The 18,565-nt window shown below is 43.1% G+C and overlaps 1 protein-coding gene across 8 annotated transcripts in view; it reads left to right on the top strand.

The window, feature by feature from the left end:
- The window catches only part of LOC106751007, a 25,073-nt gene extending 9,113 nt beyond the window's left edge, over positions 1–15,960 (top strand). For 4 of the 8 annotated variants that reach the window (XM_014631733.1, XM_014631730.1, XM_014631734.1 and 1 more), the window contains 3 exons: positions 9,964–12,692; positions 13,815–14,100; positions 15,521–15,960. In XM_014631733.1, coding sequence (XP_014487219.1) covers positions 10,470–12,692; positions 13,815–14,100; positions 15,521–15,699 — 2,688 coding nt within the window. In that variant the 5' untranslated portion in view covers positions 9,964–10,469 and the 3' untranslated portion in view covers positions 15,700–15,960. Of the gene's footprint in view, positions 1–11; positions 549–573; positions 788–9,963; positions 12,693–13,814; positions 14,101–15,520 lie in introns of those variants that run through there. The other 4 variants (XM_014631731.1, XM_014631732.1, XM_014631729.1 and 1 more) reach the window with 4 other exon arrangements.
- Positions 15,961–18,565: the final 2,605 nt, after the last annotated feature.

Raw genomic sequence — 18,565 nt, 5'->3', positions numbered from 1 at the left:
GGGGGGGGAGAGAGAGCGTCTTCGATATTTGTGCGCGCAGAGAGCCACGTCGTGGAGAAAGATATCGCTCTCTCTCTTTCTCTCTCGGATCGTCGGGCATCTCGTTCCCCAACGAGAGCGGAGGAAGAAAACCGGAGACGTATGTTAACCGGCGGGTTGCACGTTAACACTTCGTCGTAATTGCCGGAGCAATTGTGACAACAGAGGAACGTATGTTGCCGCGCGTGCGATGAGATCTCGCGGGAGCTAGGAACGCCGCTTCCACCTCGTGCTGCAAGCGGCACGCGAGTGCGCGGGATTAGTGCTATTGGGTACTGGTAGATTTTGTAATCCGAAGGGCTGTGTGATAAGTTATCATCAACGTTTGCTACGCTTGCTACGATCCGCGCCAAGCACAATTCTCTCGTCTCGCGGCTGGACTGCTCGGGAATGGCTCGATTCCGCTGCCCGGCCGCATTGCTAGTCTAACTTCCTCGCTAAGGGTGAAAGGGAGAGAGAGTGAGAGAGAGAGAGGGAGAGCTTCAACCAATACACCATCGTCCATCATGGTGCGTCAGAGCTTTGTCTTATTCTTTGTCCCACATTTTTGCCGAGGGCCATGTTCCGCGATTTCTGAGAGAGAGAGAGAGAGAGAGAGCTTCGGTGACGCCGGCCGTTGAAAGCGAAAGTAATCAGTCAGAAACTTGTCGTCGAAGCCGAGCGTCTCGCATCGTGGATCAACGCGATCAACCGCGTCTCTTCGGGATCGGCAAAAGTGTGATATCTCAAGAGGAGATATATTTTGCAAGTAAAGGTGTCATGTAAACTATCGCTCTATTGCGGTTATACGTGATAAAAGGACGAAGCGCGGCGTCAATGTAACGCGGGACTCATTGTCTTCGAGCTTTGAGCGACAGCGCCGTCGAAGATAATGCGATGCGGTACACGGTACAATTTGTATTTATAAATGCGAGCGCGGAGGAAGTTATTAACTTGATCATTACACGCGCTATTTCCGTTCCATTAGCACCATCTACAACGTCTCTCGTCTTTCGAAATTATCTGTGTGGTTAGATATTTCAAATGTGCCGCAGAGAGCACAATTTATTTATTTAGGAACCCGCGATAAGCTATCGCGCCGTTCAATCGGTCAATTCACCGCGCAGCTTCCTCCCGCGCGTTTTTCTCCCTTTTTATATTTTTTTCTCTCCCCATCTTTATATTCTTATATCTTCCTGCGGCTTCCCCGGGTGTACCTTCTTATAGTCTTTCGAATACGAATCGCTTCGTCAGACGCATATCGCCGGAACAGTGGCGATTAATAACAGAGTAACGATTTTCATGCTTTCGCGTTTTTATTTTGACGCTATCGAATATTTCTTTTTGTTCTGTGATGGAAGAAAAAGGTCGGTTGGTTGAATTCACCTGACAACGAACGAACCCGAGACACGTGAGGGAGAGATTGAAGTAAACGAGAATTTCTGGTTTTTCCCTCTTGAAAAACACCAGGTGGGAATTCGTACGAGGAAATTCATTATGGAATCCCATGGTTGACCCTGGACATTTTAGCCAAAAATTCAGGACTTGGTAACAATCCATGTAACTTTTTATATGGATTTGGAATTTCCTACATGGATTTCGATAGATTACTCCCCCAAGGAAACCTAGTTGGAAATTTTCAACAGGGTTATGATCCAAATCCAACTCTCACAAGCAGAAGTTCTGTTTTCTTCGACCAAAACGCGTCTGGTTTATCCATTACCGGATAAAACACAGTAAAAAGTTTTGTGCAAACAACATGAGAATATATTAAAAAATACATAAATATAAAATAACGTATTAAATTAACATATGTAATTAACATATATAAATATATGTTAAATTAACATATTCACCTTAAAATAAACAATTTCAGTGGGCCGTTATTTACACGAAAACTATTTTTGCCATGCGAATTCGACCAAATTTTTTTCTGCGCAGAGGAGAGAGAGATTCAGCGGCGTCCGAATAAAAGCGCGAACGCGGGGATATCTCATTCGGCACACGAGAACCAAGACCGAGGTTTCGTCAAGGGCGAGCGCGCACATTATCATTCCACGTGGTTCCACGAGCTCGTTCTTCCTCGGATGCCGATAACGATTAAGCAAACTTCAGCTTCCCGGTCGCGAACGCCGTCGTTTCCCCGCCATCGGCCGATAAATGTCTCGCCGTCGTCGCCGTCGTCGTCGTCTAAGTGGCTTCCTCTCTCCCTCACCGACAAATCCGCCGAGAATCAATGGTTTACCCGTGAATTCCCAGCCTTCCCGAGAATTCCACGGCCGATTGGCCGATCCCGGCTCGACACGTGCATGCGACAGGCCTAGATCTTTTCCCTGTACACTCGCACTCGAGAAATTACTCGTAATTTGCGATCGTCTGTCGCTTCAACTGGATTACAATGACGAGTGCGATGATAGCGAGCGATTAGATAACAGACGCGTAATTACATATCCTATGAATCGCGGTATCGCCTCTCTCTTTCTCTCTCTCTCTCTCTCGTCGTCGCGAGATTAATTAAATTACACACACACACACACACACACACACACGCACACAGCGGGCGTCTCGGGGAGTATTAATGCGCGTCCAGAGTTGTGCGGAGAGAGAGGAGAGGGAAAAGAAAAGGAGAAATAAAAACGCTACGTCAGTTGAATTTAGACCGAGAATGCGCCCTGGTTTACCCGTCCGCGGGCACGTAGCCAGGATTGCGCAAAATTTTCTCGGCCAAAGGCGCCTAATTCTTCCTCGCCACTTCTCAACCGAGCCGCGAGCGAGCGTGCGTCGGAGACAACGGGACGAGCTGTCTAGGGCTCTCTGAGGGCACACTTAGGCCGGTATTCATAATCAGATTTTAAATTTAAGATGTTCTTAAGTTCATCTCCAGATGCTTCGTAGCTAATTAAATTTGCCGTACAGTATCTGAAGATGAACTCGAGGCGATCTTGAATATAAGATCTCGGCACCCATTAAGGAACTATTCGGAATAAATCCCGATTGGAATCATTCGGCTATTCTCTGGATTTTCTCTTGTACTTTACAAGGAGTAATTATAGGATTACGATCGGAATCAATTCCGAACGGGCCCATGATATGTGACTTGACCGTGATACTACTTCCAGAGTTCCTTGAACGCAGAGTCCGGACAATCTTTAAATTCGAAGCAAAGCGATGTCGATGGTTCTCATTGATTTCTAGGAATTCTATTCTATAGTTACTATGAAGTGAACTGTAACGTGTAATCATCGTAGTGAATGTGCACATTGTATTAATTTGTTTAGAGATTTTCTCATTAAACGTTCATTTCTTACATTTCACTGCTATAAACGGGTAAGAATATGCATTATAGTTTAAACTAGAGCTGAACGAAAAGAACAGAAAAGATATGCAGGCATTGCGAAGTATAAAAATAATGTTGCGATCTCTTTATCGATCCTTAGATTGATTGATGTTTTCAATTTTATCACTTTGCAGAAAATATGAGACTGGTTGGTTCTTTTCGCGCGTAGTTGCACTCGAAGTGAAGATATGATAGCATCGATTGCTCCCGCCATTTTGCTTCAAAGTAGCCAATGAAATATCTGCTGAAATTGTGCAGACTCTGTATTCAAGGGACTCTAGGTACATCTTGAATCAAAGGGAGCACGCCGTTTGATCAGACGATATCATGGAAATCTCGAGACACGCCGAACAAGTTTCGCTTCGCCGCACCGGCGGCTAATCGTGCTAAGCCTTGAGCTCACGATTGTCGATAGTGTCGGAGCTCTCGGGATTATTATCGACGTTATTACGACGTCATGACGTTAGTACGCTCGCAACGGTCGGTCGACGCTAAGTTTCACGTTGATCACATTTATTCGATTATTGCGACGTATTTATTTTACTCACCGAAATAAATTCGTGTGCTCAGTCACGGAAAGTTTGTAATACTTTTTTTCTTATGAAATTTTGCAACGCATCACGTATCCAATAAGAAAATGTATCTCTCGAGAATCACTAAAAGTCCAAAACTTACTTTGACGATATTGATGCTCTTTAACTTCTTTTTTGAACTTTTAATTCTACAGGTTGAATTTTAACGCTACCTTCATCATTCTATTTTAACGCTAAAACAGCGAAAACAGAAATTTAAGACATCATCAGGTCAAAATAGGGGTTATGTTATATTATTAGAATTGAAATTGAACCTATTTTACTATCTTAGCTCCTACTATATTATAGAATTAAATTATTGTAGAATTATTTAACACAGGGCCAAAATTTCGACTCGGGATGTCTTATTTATGCGTGAAATTTATCAAAGAAATGTTGCGACCTCTTTTTGTAACTGACTATACACCACGTTCTCGTCATATTATGGTCACGAGTCAAGTCACGTCACGTCGCGCGTGCGATATCGAAACGGATGTTAATTCCGTTGAATTTATCATCACACAGCCGCCTTATCATCCAATTTGAAACTACGCTTTTCCATTCGCGTACTTCGCGTAAATGGACATTCAGCTCATTTGCTAAGTCAGTTATCACCGATAAGAGCTATTCGAATTCAGCTTAATTGTCGTCATAAATATCCTCATGTTTCGTCAATTTTATCTCGAAAATTATATATTACTTGATATATTTTATCGGGAATACATACATTTCGATGTATTCCCAAAATTTCTTGGGGTGAAATCTCATTCAGAAAATACTACCGAGCCACTCGAGCTCGAGTGAATTTTCCACTCCATACGGAGTGAATTCTTCGCTATGAATCCGTCTAGTGAATATTTTCGCTCGAAATTGAAGAGTGAATCTGATATACTCTACCGTTCTCGCAGAAACATATTCACTCGAATCGATTGAAACATTCGCTTGTGTGAAATTAGGATCTTCTTTAAGCTTGAATAAAACAGTCACTCTTGTGATTTTGAGTGACACTTTCATTACCGTTTCGAGCGAAAATATTGCCACTTCTCACTTGTTTTAAGTGAGGCTTCATTCCACAAAATTTAGAAAATAGAGGGAAAAGCAAAACGGATATAGGTATGGTGAATCCACATATATTTATGTTTTTCGGTTGTAAAATATTAAATCCAGACAGTACTTTATTCTTTACTGTGTACAGTAGTTGGAGTTGAAGTGACAGTTTCTGTTTGCAACCACGTTCAGTTATGTCATTAGCGTCATTCGATTTTTCGTTGTGCTAAAGTTTTATTGAGTTTCTTTTCTTGTGAAAATTAAAGCAACAGGTCAGCGGTAAATAATTGATGTGACAATGAAATTTTATAAGTTTTCGACATTTTACATCACTTTGAATCTTGTGCCAATCTCTATCTTCTGTTATTGAACCGCGCGAGAAAAGTTAGAGTTTGGTTGTCCCATGAACCGAGATACCTGAGTTTAGATTGGTCTTTCAACCGACATATTTGAACTTTACAGTGAAATATCATTTCACAGAATACAGTTGAAGCTACCGATGATTGATTTTCTATTTTTCTTGTGTTTGTTTATTTAAGAGGGTCGGAAAGAAGTCAGAGGATCTGTTTCCACATAATAAAGGAAACACATCGTAAAACTTTTTAAATTTGAAAAAAATATACAAGATCAAAGATAACATGTAAGGATATATAATAACTTTACAAGATAATTTCAGTGCTTTTTAATTTTATTTTCTTGATAATTTCCTACAAAATATATCACGAGTGTGTCAGTCGTGGAGTCTAATTTCTAGAAGCATTAATTTTCAAACATTAAAAAAAATAGTTATTTGCAAGAAAACGCGTAATAATTCTCACGAGACTCTCATATATTTTGCTAGAGAAGTGTTGCTGGTTTGCATCCATGCACGTAAATTTTAATTTTAGTTTTAATTTTACCTTCAACAAGGAGAGGCCAGAAACAAAATAGTATATTGGTTTTGATGCTTTCTCTCTCTCTCTCTCTCTCTCTCTCTCTCTCTCTCTATATATATATATATATATATATATACCACGCTATTACAATATTAAAATATAACTCGATCTTCGGCACAGTCACGTTCGCTCCTTCGCGCACTTGTCGCATCTATGTTCCACGCTATTTACACGCAGCACGTTCGCGTTCGCTTAGCGAAGATTCACGTAAAAAGTTAAATGACCGTCTTCCTTCCCGTTAAGTAACTTGGACAAGATATAGGTCAACGTTAAATTTACGAATTAATTTTAACAAACACACACAGAACGCGCAAGATAAATCGGAAGAGCGACGAGCCCGCAATTGCGACATGAAAGTCGTAATGCAACGCAATTAACCGGCTTGTTAGCGTCGAATTGGTCTGTGCATAAATCCGCCAAGATTGTATCGCAAGATGGAGCTGAGATCGGAATATCTGAAACGAAGAAGAATTTCGAAATGCGCTCTTTTGGCGCGTTCACTCGAGAAATCGGACAATTCAAGGCAGGATCGACGGTGAATTTTCACTTTCGCTCTGATTCGCAATTTCATAATTACGTGGAACATATCGGCGACTTTGAGCCTTCAGCTTAAGTCCTAAACTCGGGGAGTTGAAGCCTCAAACTTGGAGTTTCAAATGTTGAGGAGCGAGTTTTCGAGTCTCTTCGATGCGACGCTCGGCGACGATCGCGCATTGCACGTCGAATCACGCGTCGCGTTGCATCGCATTGTGTTACGTTGCGTTGCGTCGTGTGGCATCACGTTGCGAGAATCGACACTGACCCTTTGTCGGGCGGTGCGCACTTGAAATTTTCGTTCCGCCAGTAATTCGACTTTGAGGAACGAGCTCTCGCAACTCTCGACGGTGCGACGGGAGATGCACAGGGGGGGAGGGATGCATGGAAGAGGAAGAAAAGATAGCGGATCGCGCGATACACGCGCGATCATCGTGGCCACTGTTGAATCCTTAAATTGATAGCAACTCATACACAATGAGCTTCATTTATAATCGCTGACTCTAACTCGAGCAACAGCCGGTTACGAAATGCCAGAAGCGAGTCACGCCGCTCGAGTGTCTTTGCCAAACATCGAACTCGGAGCGTCTAATAATGCTCGAGAATGTCGTTTTAGCGAGTAAATATAGAACGTACGAGGCATTTTTCCGCAACCGCCGTGCGTCACTTTGATCGCGTCTCTCTCAACCGAACGCACGATAAGTCGAATTCACGACGAGAGATTCAATCGGAGACGCTATTGAAACAACAACTCTTCCCCGTCGAACATTGTCACATGAAAAGCGATAATGTAGCATGCGACATCTTCGACACTGTTTATTTCTTCACGCGACATCCGGTTTCTATGATATCCTGATCTTCTATTATTCTCCAAATTTCCCCTGATAAGTCGAATGATAGTCGAGTCACACGAATTCGAATGATTTTCCACTCATAAGCGGTGAGTTCTCCGCTTTAATTCATCGAATGAATATTTTCATTTACAATTTTTCTGTTTTCTATGCGTGTACTTTTTTTATATTATTATTATTTTTCGTATATCATTATTATTTTTTCGTGTCTTAAGAGCGTTGTATCAAGGGATTTCTCCCGTAAATAAATATATAAAAATATAAAAAAATTGAAGAGTAAATTCGATATATTCCGCTGTAATGCAGAAACAGATTCATTTTGACCAATCGAGACATTCACTCGTGCGGAATCAGAATCCTCTCTAAATTTGAGTGAAACTTTCATTCTTACGATTTTCAACGGCGGTATTTTTACGATAGAATTTTCATTCGTATCTAGTGAATTTTCACTCCAAGAAATTTAGAGAGCGTTCTCTCGAAACTTTTTTGGGGTGATATTTTATCTGAAAAATAGAGTCACTTGAGTTCGTGTGATTTTTTGTTCACACGAAATAGATTTTCCACTCTGATACAACGAGTAAATATTTTCGTTCGAAACTAAAGAGTAAATATAACGTATTTCACCGTCATGTACAAACCGATTCAATCTAATTGATCGAGACATTCACTCGTACAGAATCGGAATCCACTGTTAGTTCGAGTGAAACTTTTATTCTTACAATACTCAATGACAGTCGTGATCAAATTTTCACTCGTGTTTAGTGAAATTTCATCCCAAGAAATTTAGGGAGCGTTTTCTCGGAATTTTTTGGGGGTGATATTTTATTTGAAGAGTAGAGTCACTCGAATTTCTGTGATTTTTCACTCATATGGAGTGATCTCTATATTTCGATTCGTCCAGCGAATATTTTCGCTCGAAATGAATTGGGGAATGAATTTAATGCATTGCAGCGGTTCACAGGAGCAAAATCGCTCTGATCAATCGAGACATTCCTTTCTGCGTCAAAACTCATTCTGAGCTCAAATGACAACAACACCCTATAAGCGTGTAATATTATTTAATATTAAGTAATATTCTGGACATATTCTTAAAATATTAGACGTAATATTCTAATAATATCCTAGTAATATTATTTGATATATTATTGCAATATTATATATTTCTTAACCCTTATCGGATGCTAGCTTTTTATGCGTGATTCTCACTAGGTTGTAGCTGGTTTCGGTAAATATGCGAACTTGTCACCTCCTACGTGACGTACGACCGCAGCGACCAAGTATTGTTGTCACGTGAGAGGTGACTTACAACCGATAAGGGTTAAATATTCAATTCTATGTATATGTATAATATGTATAATTGTAATTTTCTATTTCAAATATATTGCAATACCAATTGTTTTATTATATAAATAAATAAGGTCGAAAGAATTTTGTGCAAAAAGACGTTTTATATTAAAAATTACACACACACACACACACACACACATATATATATATATATATATATATATATATATATAATACATATATTTTATTTATATATATTTTTCTATTTTATTATTATTATTTTTTTTAATATTCCAAGAACATTTTTATAATATGCCAAGAATACTATATGAGGTGGACATATAACATCAATAGGACATTCTTATAATATTAAAATATATTACATAACATCCTTAGAATATTATAAGGATATTATCTTAACACTATGCCGTCCAGGGACACCACGTTGATGAGCCGCGAAAACTATTGCGCAAAGGCCGGCGACACAGTGTCGTGCGCAAAACTATCGCGCAAAAGCCGGCGACACGGTGTTGTGCGTAAAACTATCGCGCAAAAGCCAGCGACAGCACTGTGGTGCCGTTTATGTTCTGATTGTGTACTATTGGTGTTCTGTTTAAATAACAATAAGCTACAGACATCATGATTCGATCGACAGACTTTCCGGTCAGCTGAAGCAACACCAGCTAATACAAATTTCCGAAACCGACAAACGAAAACGAAGAAAGTGCCATGTATGTTCCAAAAACCAAAAAAGAAGGACAACAAATTTAATGTGTGAGTCTTGTGGAGTCGCGTTACACCTCGGGGATTGTTTTGCTTGATATCATCTAAAAGAGAAATGCTAAATATCCAATAAAATATTAATAAATAAATAAATATATAATACAAAAAAAATGTTACATTTATTTACATATATCCTCGAGATTTCATGAAAATAGCGGGACAGGATTGAAAACTAATGAGAACTGACGATTTGTGATCTCCCGAAAACTTCGAAAAACCGCCGACGACAAGCGAAATGATCAGTCCTACCGGCGCCAGCGGAAGAATCCCGATTACACGTGCGGACGGCATAGTGTCAATATTGAATAATATTCATATAATATTGTAGGAATATTACGCGCCTATAGGTCATCAACATTCACTCTTGCGATTCCGAATAGCAGTATCTTCACGATCGAGCGAATTTCCATGCCTCGCTTCGAGAAATTAATCGATCGGGAAAACACGATCACGTTACACGGTGATTACACGGGGACAAATGTTTTCTCGTGAAATCGCAAGCTCGCAAAGCTGTGTAAACGTCGTTTTAGTTAACACCGACGTAGCTACGCGGCGCTGATAATGTATGGGTATCGCTGACAGTTGGTTTCTCGTCGCAGAATACAACGCAAGAACCGAAGCCGTACGTTTCGCCGCATGGGTGCCTGGGTTGACGATCGTTTCGCGGAGGAGGAGGCGGTCCCAAGTAATCAAAGTACCAGTTGGACTTGGAGAATCCGGGGCCACGATTGCAATGGTGGTGGACCATTGCACGGTCGACCGGGTGCCGACTATCAATCGCCAACAGACAGCTTCACGTCGACTTGGTCGTCAGGATCCCTGTTACCGTTGCGCCGTCAGTTCACCAGGCAGCTCTACGAGTGGCCTTGTTTACCGTTGTTTAAGTCAAGGACGAAACTAGATCTCTGTTGAATCGCATTGCATTCCGTTGCGTGAGAAGCGGAGAGGGGCGAGTTTTCCCGAGTTTTCGTTTAGTGTGCTTGTGTCGTTTGTATGTGTGCATGTGCGTGCGTATCGTACGGAAGCGGCGCCGAGGAGAAATCAGTTGGATCGCCGTCGCGAGCCGAAAGTGCGAGTCGCCGGCACTTCCCTTCGTCCCATCAGCATGGCCGAGTGGACCAAGTTCAACAGTGAGGACAAGCTGACTCAATTGACCGACGAACGAACGATCAACGGCAAGATCGCGGGCCAGTCGTACGGAACCGAGGTGGAAGCGAGCGAAGATGAAGGTCAGGACAAGGACGCGTCGAACGACCGAGGCGATCGAGAGCACGAGGAGCCTGCTACGTTTCGCAACAACAGCTCCGAGTCGCTAAAGAACTTGCGAAAGGAAGAAGAGGAAGAAAAAGAGAGCCGACTCATGGAGGGCGATGGATTCGCAGAAGTCAAGACGGGGGAATCGGGCGCGAGGATACGCCGGGAGGCGCTGAAGGAGCTGAAGGAAGCCTCGCAGAATTCCCCGAGGAGGCCCAACAGCCTGTACAAGGAGGACGCGCCCAGTCCGCAGAAGCTGAAGAGGAACGCGATTTTCGGCTCGCCCACCAGGATCCTGTCGTCCAAGAGCCACTCGTCGACGGAGAAGAGCACGGAGAAGCTGGTGAACGGCAAGTCGCCCAGGGAGGACAAGCAGCAGCATCACGTGCAGTTCAACAAGGAGCAGTCGAAGAAGCAGCAACTGCGGAACGCGAGGGACGATCGGCCGCACCCGAGCCCGTCGATCTCCACGTCGACCACCAGCAGCTCCGAGGACAATTCCAGCTTGGGGCTCTGCGAGCCTAGGCCGCCCGACGGCGGCTGGGGCTGGGTCGTCGTAGCGGCCGCCTTCATGGTCAACCTCATCGGCGACGGCATCACCTTCTCCTTCGGCGTGATATTCGTCGAGTTCCTCAATTACTTCGGCGCCGGGAAGTCGAAGACCGCGTGGATCGGCAGTCTCTTCATGGCGATGCCGTTGCTGTCGGGACCGGTCGCCAGTTTCCTGGCCGGCCGCTACGGCTGCAGGAAAGTCTCGATAGTCGGCAGCGTGATGGCGACCGCGGGCTTCGTCGTCAGCTCCTACGCGAACTCCATGGCGGTGCTGGTGCTGACGTTCGGCATCGTCGCTGGCTTCGGCCTGGCCCTCTGCTTCGTCGCCGCTGTGGTGATCGTCGCGTACTACTTCGACAAGAAGAGGTCCTTCGCCACCGGCCTCTCGGTCTGCGGCAGCGGCATCGGCACCTTCATCTTCGCGCCCGTCACGCAGTACCTCCTGGCGGAGTACGGCTGGAGAGGCACCACGCTGATCCTGGCCGGCCTCTTCTTGAATCTCGCCGTCTGCGGCTGCCTGATGCGGGACCTCGAGTGGACCACCACGAAGGCGAAGGCGGACACCGAGAAGCGGAGGAAGAATCGCGAGAGGAAGAGATCCAAGATGCAGAGCTCGAGCGCGGACTCTTTCTCCGCGTGCAGCTCCGCGAATACGACCACGCAGACGCCGCACGGCGGCCCGAAGAGGGGCTTCGCCTCGACGAACGCGATGATCATCGAGAACCTCCGTTCGCAGGAAGGCGGCGACGAGAACGCCGGCGAGAAGCTCTTCTCCAGCCTGGTGAGCCTGCCGACCTTCGTGAAGAACGGCGAGAAGGTGCCGCTGGAGGTGCTGGAGCTGCTCAGCACGCGGAAGAACATCTACAACGTCCTGCTGCAGAACTACCCGAGTCTGCTGATATCGTCGAGGAGCTTCAGCGACTCCGGCACCCTGCACGACCAACTGAGCACCCCGTCGGCTCGATTCATACCCACACCGAGCCCCTTGGCCGAGCTGAAGGCCGAGGACGCCGGCGACGTCCGCGGCGACGAGCAACAGCACCGGTCGGCGGAACAGCCGGCGTATTTGTGTTGGCTGAGGAAGGTCGACCCCGACGCCTCGCTGAGACGTTCCAGCACGCTCGAGCAGCCGAGGAGGCTGCCCACCGCCTACCTGAAGGACATCCGATCGCACAGGCACAGCTTGACTTACAGGGGCGCCATGTTGAACATCAATCGGTACCGTCTGCGGGCCTCGAGCTGTCCCGATATCTACCGGGACTCGATGACCACGATCGCCAAGACGAAGCTGGCCTGGCACAACGGGCTCTGGGAGTTCTGGGACCTGATCGTCGACATGCTGGACTTTTCGTATTTCGCCAACTCGAGATACCTCCTGTTCGCCATCAGCAACTTTCTCCTGCACACGTGGTACGACGTGCCTTATGTCTATCTGACGGACAACGCGATCGAGGTTGGATTCAGCGAGACGGACGCGTCTATATTGATCTCGGTGATCGGGATCACCAACATGTGCGGCGAGGTGAGCCCGGGCTTTCTTCCCATTCTCACGTTCGCTATCGGTAGGTTTCTTCTTTTTTTCTCTGAATCCGTAGAAGAGAGACGGATGTGCAGTTAAGACTTGGTGGAAGAAAGAGGAGAAGAGATCTGGTACAAGTTGGTACAGCCACTTTGGCGGGAAAGAACAGATTTAGTGCGTCGTACTGGGGGAAATTATAGGTTTGCTTTCCATTCCTTAATTGGCTGCGCTAGTTCACGAAGACTGTGTGATATTCATTAGCGGTACTAAAAATCTTAAGTTCAAATCATGTTGTGTAAACTTGAGATTTTCAGTACTGGCAGTGAACGGTCGGAATGCAGATTTTCTGAACTGATACGGTCAGTTTGGAAATAGAAAGCAAACTTTATAGTTATTTTTTATCTCAACTGTATGCTTTTCATGGTTTTAATCGCAATAATAATAGTAGTGATATGCATTCAAGGTTATTATCATTGACATTACGGTAACGCTTATTGGAAAAGTGATTTCTTCTGATGATAACTCTTTCACTATGATGACTTTAGTTACAAATACCGAATATTTTTTTCTCAATGCGAATCTCACGCATGATTCTCGCGACAGATTAGTGTCATGTGTGTGTGTGTGTGTGCGACACATCAGTTGGCTTTCTTGACGCATCTTCTCCGTGTGTCTAATTAAAACCCAACAATAACATTATAGCAATGTTATTGTTGGGTTATAACTCTCCACTCAATAATATAACTGTTACGTACAATATATGTTATACTTACATATATATTGTACTTACATTGTTGAGTAAGAAATTACAACATTGATGTGATGTTAATTTGTGTTTATCAGGAAGACATATTTTACTCTATCGCTGTTAAATTAACTTGTCGAGGCTGATAAGCAGCGAACGACTTTTGCAGGTCGCTTTTTTAAAAGACGCGTATTTGTAAGATATAAAAATGATTTCAAAATACATAAATATCTATAGCGAGAATTTTGAAAAATCCTCTAACGTGATAGCGAACGTATCAACTGAACATTGTTAGCAACTTGAAATAGCACTGAAACTATCGCAATGGTGACTAGACTAAACTAAACTCTCTCTCTCTCTCTCTCTCTTACTCGTTGCAGATTTTTCTAGGCTGGGCCGGCGACAGAGCGTGGGTGGACGCGTCCATCGTCTATGGGGTGTGCATGGTGCTCTGCGGTGCCGCTACCGCTCTGATACCCGTAGTTGTCAGCGACTACTATACTCTATGTGCAATCTCTGGTGCCTTTGGATTATTCATCGCAGCAAATTACAGCCTCACTAGCATCATCCTTGTCGAGCTGATCACCTTGGAAAGGTTCACGAGCGCTTACGGCCTTCTCTTACTGGTACAAGGAGTCGCCAATCTGATGGGTCCTCCGCTAGCTGGTAAACGTTCGATCTCGCGCGACATTTTATTTCGGGAAGCGGTGCCCTCCATTTTACCCGCAAATCCTAACCTTTCGTATTCAGAACCAATAGCTTCTGACAATTTTCGAATAAGATACACCGCTGGTGCAGCAAATGCAACCATATGGTAGGTAAGTCACAGAAAGGTTGCAAACACGCTTTTTTTTTTCGATGAGTTTCGCAACGTATCTCGTCCAATGGAAAAATGTGTCTCTTAGTAAAAAACCTATTCTCCTATTGGATATGTTGCAACCTTTTTGTTACTGATCCACATACAGGATGAGGCTATAACTATTACCACCTTAAACGTCGAAGCGAGAAAACGAAATGACCTTCAGATCTTTAAAAATATTTCACTGAGAAAGAAAGCATTATTGTCATGAGACTAGGCTTTTCTAGATCGAGTACTTCCAAGATCTGAATGTTATCTTATTTTCTTCGAAGATGCTCGAGGATACTCAATAAAAGAATGGCAATTACCCAGATAACAATTCTTGCGCGCGAAGCTTACGCCTGTTACGTCTACGAGCCTTGTATGAAACTTGTCTGAAACTGTTATGTTCGTGAAACATATTCAGTCATGTATATCCCATGCAACTTGATAAGCCACGTATCCCAGCTAATAAGGTGATGTCTTAATAACATCTTATCTTGTTAGCCGGGATTATTCAATGCATCGGCAAATCTCGTGCAAATGATTAGCACACTGCTGGTATTAGTTCACGATTCGATGATATATATACGCAGTTTTTAAACCAGATATCCCGAATCGAAATTTTGATACTACTCTGACACTCTTAAGGATAGTTTGCGTCTACTTAGACGGTCTGCTGTAGACTAATAAAAACGCACTTTGACGATATCGATACTTTTTCAATTCTCTTTTGAACCTTTAATTCTACAAATTGAATTTTAATGCTACCTTTATCATTCTATTTTCAAATATCATCAGAGTTAAAGTAAGGGTTGTATTATATTATTAGAATTGAAATTGAACCTATTTTACTATCTTAGCTCCTGCTATGTTGTAGAATTAAAGGTTTAACATAGGGCCAAAATTTGGACTCGGAATCTGCTCGCAAGTCATTCGCTGTATTCGCACAATATCCTCATACATTCTGATCTTTCCACAATGAGTCATACACAAATTTTGTCAATCATTCGATAGTTTTGATGACTAGGGCAAAGTTTTGTTGGCGCACACGAGTAATCTTCGTTCGCGACTTGCTGGGTATCTACGCGTTAAATGTTTTCTGGCTAGTCACGGTTGGCCGGTTACTGTTTTGGCTAGTTACTAGTTATACACCCTGTTTATTCGTTAGCCAACTATTCTATATCGCCGAATTGGCGCGATATCTCGAGACGGAAGTATCGAGACATGTATTCCGGTTCTCCGCAGGGTGGCTGTACGACATCACGGGCACATACGACCTGTCCTTCTACTTGGCCGGGTTCTTCATCGCGTTGAGCGGCATAATGCTGCTGGTAATGCCTCTGTTCGGCTTATACCGACGTTACCGGGACGGGTCCAAGGAGGAGACCACCGATAAGGAATTTACTGCGATCAACAACGTGTAAATACGCCGAAAATTTATCGTGAGAACCAGCCAGAGACGTCACGGGCGAGCGAGCGGGCGCGCCCGATTCCAATTGCAATTGGTGATCGCGATGTCACGAGGGAATTGCGACAGCTCGCGGGAATTGCCAACGGGCACTCGTTCATTTCGTAGCAGTATCGCTCCGCGCGACGCGACGTGCTATACTATATGCGCGAGTCGCTCGAGCCGGCTGTGGTGTATTACGTAATTATAAGTTTGATGAAATTCCCACCAACACCAACTCCCCNTTGATGAAATTCCCACCAACACCAACCCCCCCCCCCCCCAAACGCAGTCGGTCACTCCGTCAACTTTTTCCCCGCTGATCACTGACCAACCCAACTAACGAGCGAGCGAGCGACCCGAGAAGCGTTTACGTAAGATAAATCGCGGCGAAACTCCGCGATTCCACGCGTTTATCCATCGGCAAAAATCATCGACGCTTCTTTCGCCAAAACTTTCGAGAGGTGAGCCACCGGCAGAGCCACCTTCGGTGAGACCTTCGAGAGTCGTACGAGACGGAGATTATTCCGAGAGTGAGCATAGTTTTAATTATTTACGATATATATAGCGTGTAGGGTGATATTGCGATAGCGAGTAATATGTATGTACAAATTAGGCAGACACACACGCCGCTCGCGAGTGAGATCGCGGAGTCGCGGGGGCGCGCTCTCTCTCTCGCCGGGCCGAGCTCCGTGCGCGCGGGAGAGCTCGCGCGAGTCGCCGTCGGTCGACTGCACGCTGATTGTCAAAATACTTTCCGAAAGCTTTGTTTTGTCTTTCTTTCGAATGCACAGTTCGGAACGCAGTTTGAGATCCAGCGTGCCTCGCTTTTGTGAAAGAGCCGTTGAACGGACGCATTGGCGTGGCAACGATTGTAAGTATATTATTATTTCGAATCTCAGGATACCAATAACAACAGCAACAACAAGAATATTCACGCGTATATACACATGTATAAATTCGAACAATCAGCACAGCTGGTGTCCTCTCGTTTCGCGTGTACAGAAGAGAGAAACAAACCCGCACGGACTCTACGCATGCTTCTTCTTCTAGCCGTTAACTCCTTCGTCGAGTAAGCTGAGTCGGCGACGGGGACCTTCCGCTTGGCGCGTACTAGATCTTCCACGCTTAAGTCACGTCGCAGGCTCACCTTGTCCACGGTCGAGCAGTACGCTCGATTGGCCGATCACTTGGAAAAAATAAACAGGTGAGGCGAGGGTCGAGCGTGGAAGGTCTAACGTCCATACATGGAAGAAAACAATTGCGTTGGTGTAATTAGATTTTCCGTTGCCTGGGGACCAGACGGATAACTCGCTTGCGGCAACCAGAAGATTTCCATGTAGAAAGCTTCGGTTTAACTTTAGAAGGCTATCCGATTTTGATGAAATTTTATGGTAACGTAGTACTTACTAAATGTTATAAAAACTAGTGCGAAGTCGCGGAAATACTTCATTTTCAACCTGAGGAAAAACCTCTCATTTAATTATATATAGAATATGTATATATGTGTGTGTGTGTATGTGTGTGTATATATATATATATATATATGTATGTATGTATGTATGTATGTATGTATGTATGTATATATGAATGTATTTATACACACATATAAATATATAGACACACACTTCTATGTATAACGTCTTATATATAATTTGTATATATAATTTATATCTAATTATATGTGGAAAATTTCTTCCCGGGAGATATTCAAATTGGAATTATTCGACGTAATTAGCGTTTTTCAAGATTTTAATGAAAATCTTGAAATATTTTGGTAAAAGTAATTGTAATTCAAGAATATTTTGTTGAAAGATTTCATTGTATTAAGAAACTGTATGTACAGTGTTATCGAAATATTGTTATAAAAAAAAAAAACAAATCAAAGAAGCTTTTTTTTTACGATCTTTCGATATAATTAGCATCTAAATAATAAAAGCGGGTAAAAATGAATTTAATTTAATCTTAGCTAATCCTGGACTATCCTTCAAAATTCATAGCCTTGACTATGAGTATGTTGTCAAAATCAAGGTCAAAGATAAATCGCTTTAACATATTAATCCGGGAAGCGAAGCCTCCCCCATTCCACGCGACTTTTTTGCAGTAAGAAATATTGTAAGAGCTCGCGAATCCGTCCCTCGGAATAAGTTAACAACTGCAACGTCTTTGAGAAGGGGAAACTCATAAAGACGGAATAATTTAAAAATTCAGATCTTAAACTTTGCGTAGGAGCCTTTACTAATATTCTCAGAATCTATTTTAGTATATATGCTAGACTGATCAATTTAGTAAGACGAAAGATTTAAGCGTCAATAACCAGAAATCTATTTTAATATTAACACTTAAATGTAAAATGAGCTTCTTTGATTAGTCTTTTTTTTCTATAATAATATTTGGTCAACACTTTAAATACAGTTTTCTGTTACACTGAAACATTTCAGCAAAATATTTTTGAATTTTAATTATTTTCCATATCAAAATCTCTTGAAAAACGTGTTAATTGAGCTAAATAATTAAAATTTAACCTCGGTAACCAGGTATTTCCGCAATTTCGTATTTATGGCTTCGACTAAATTTAATTAGTACTGCGTACATATAAAATTTTATCAAAATCGAAGTTGGGTGTCTTTTAAAGTTTTACGAAGATTTTAGCTCAGTCTTAATTGCTCTCTCACACACTCGAAAAAAAATACACAGCCGTGGCAACTATAAAGGTGATAATTGTACGAGTTTTGTACGTAGAATTAATGCATATAGTTTAAGAAACAATTTTATAGTCATTGCAAAAATCTGAATGCATACAGCATAAATCTGAATGCATACAGCATAGTATAAACTGTAGT

Source organism: Dinoponera quadriceps, unplaced genomic scaffold (assembly GCF_001313825.1).
Source record: "Dinoponera quadriceps isolate SergipeBrazil2010 unplaced genomic scaffold, ASM131382v1 scaffold7814, whole genome shotgun sequence".
Classification (NCBI taxonomy): Eukaryota; Metazoa; Arthropoda; class Insecta; order Hymenoptera; family Formicidae; genus Dinoponera; species Dinoponera quadriceps.
Note: the sequence above shows the minus strand (reverse complement) of the source record. Positions and strands in the feature narration are given on the sequence as shown.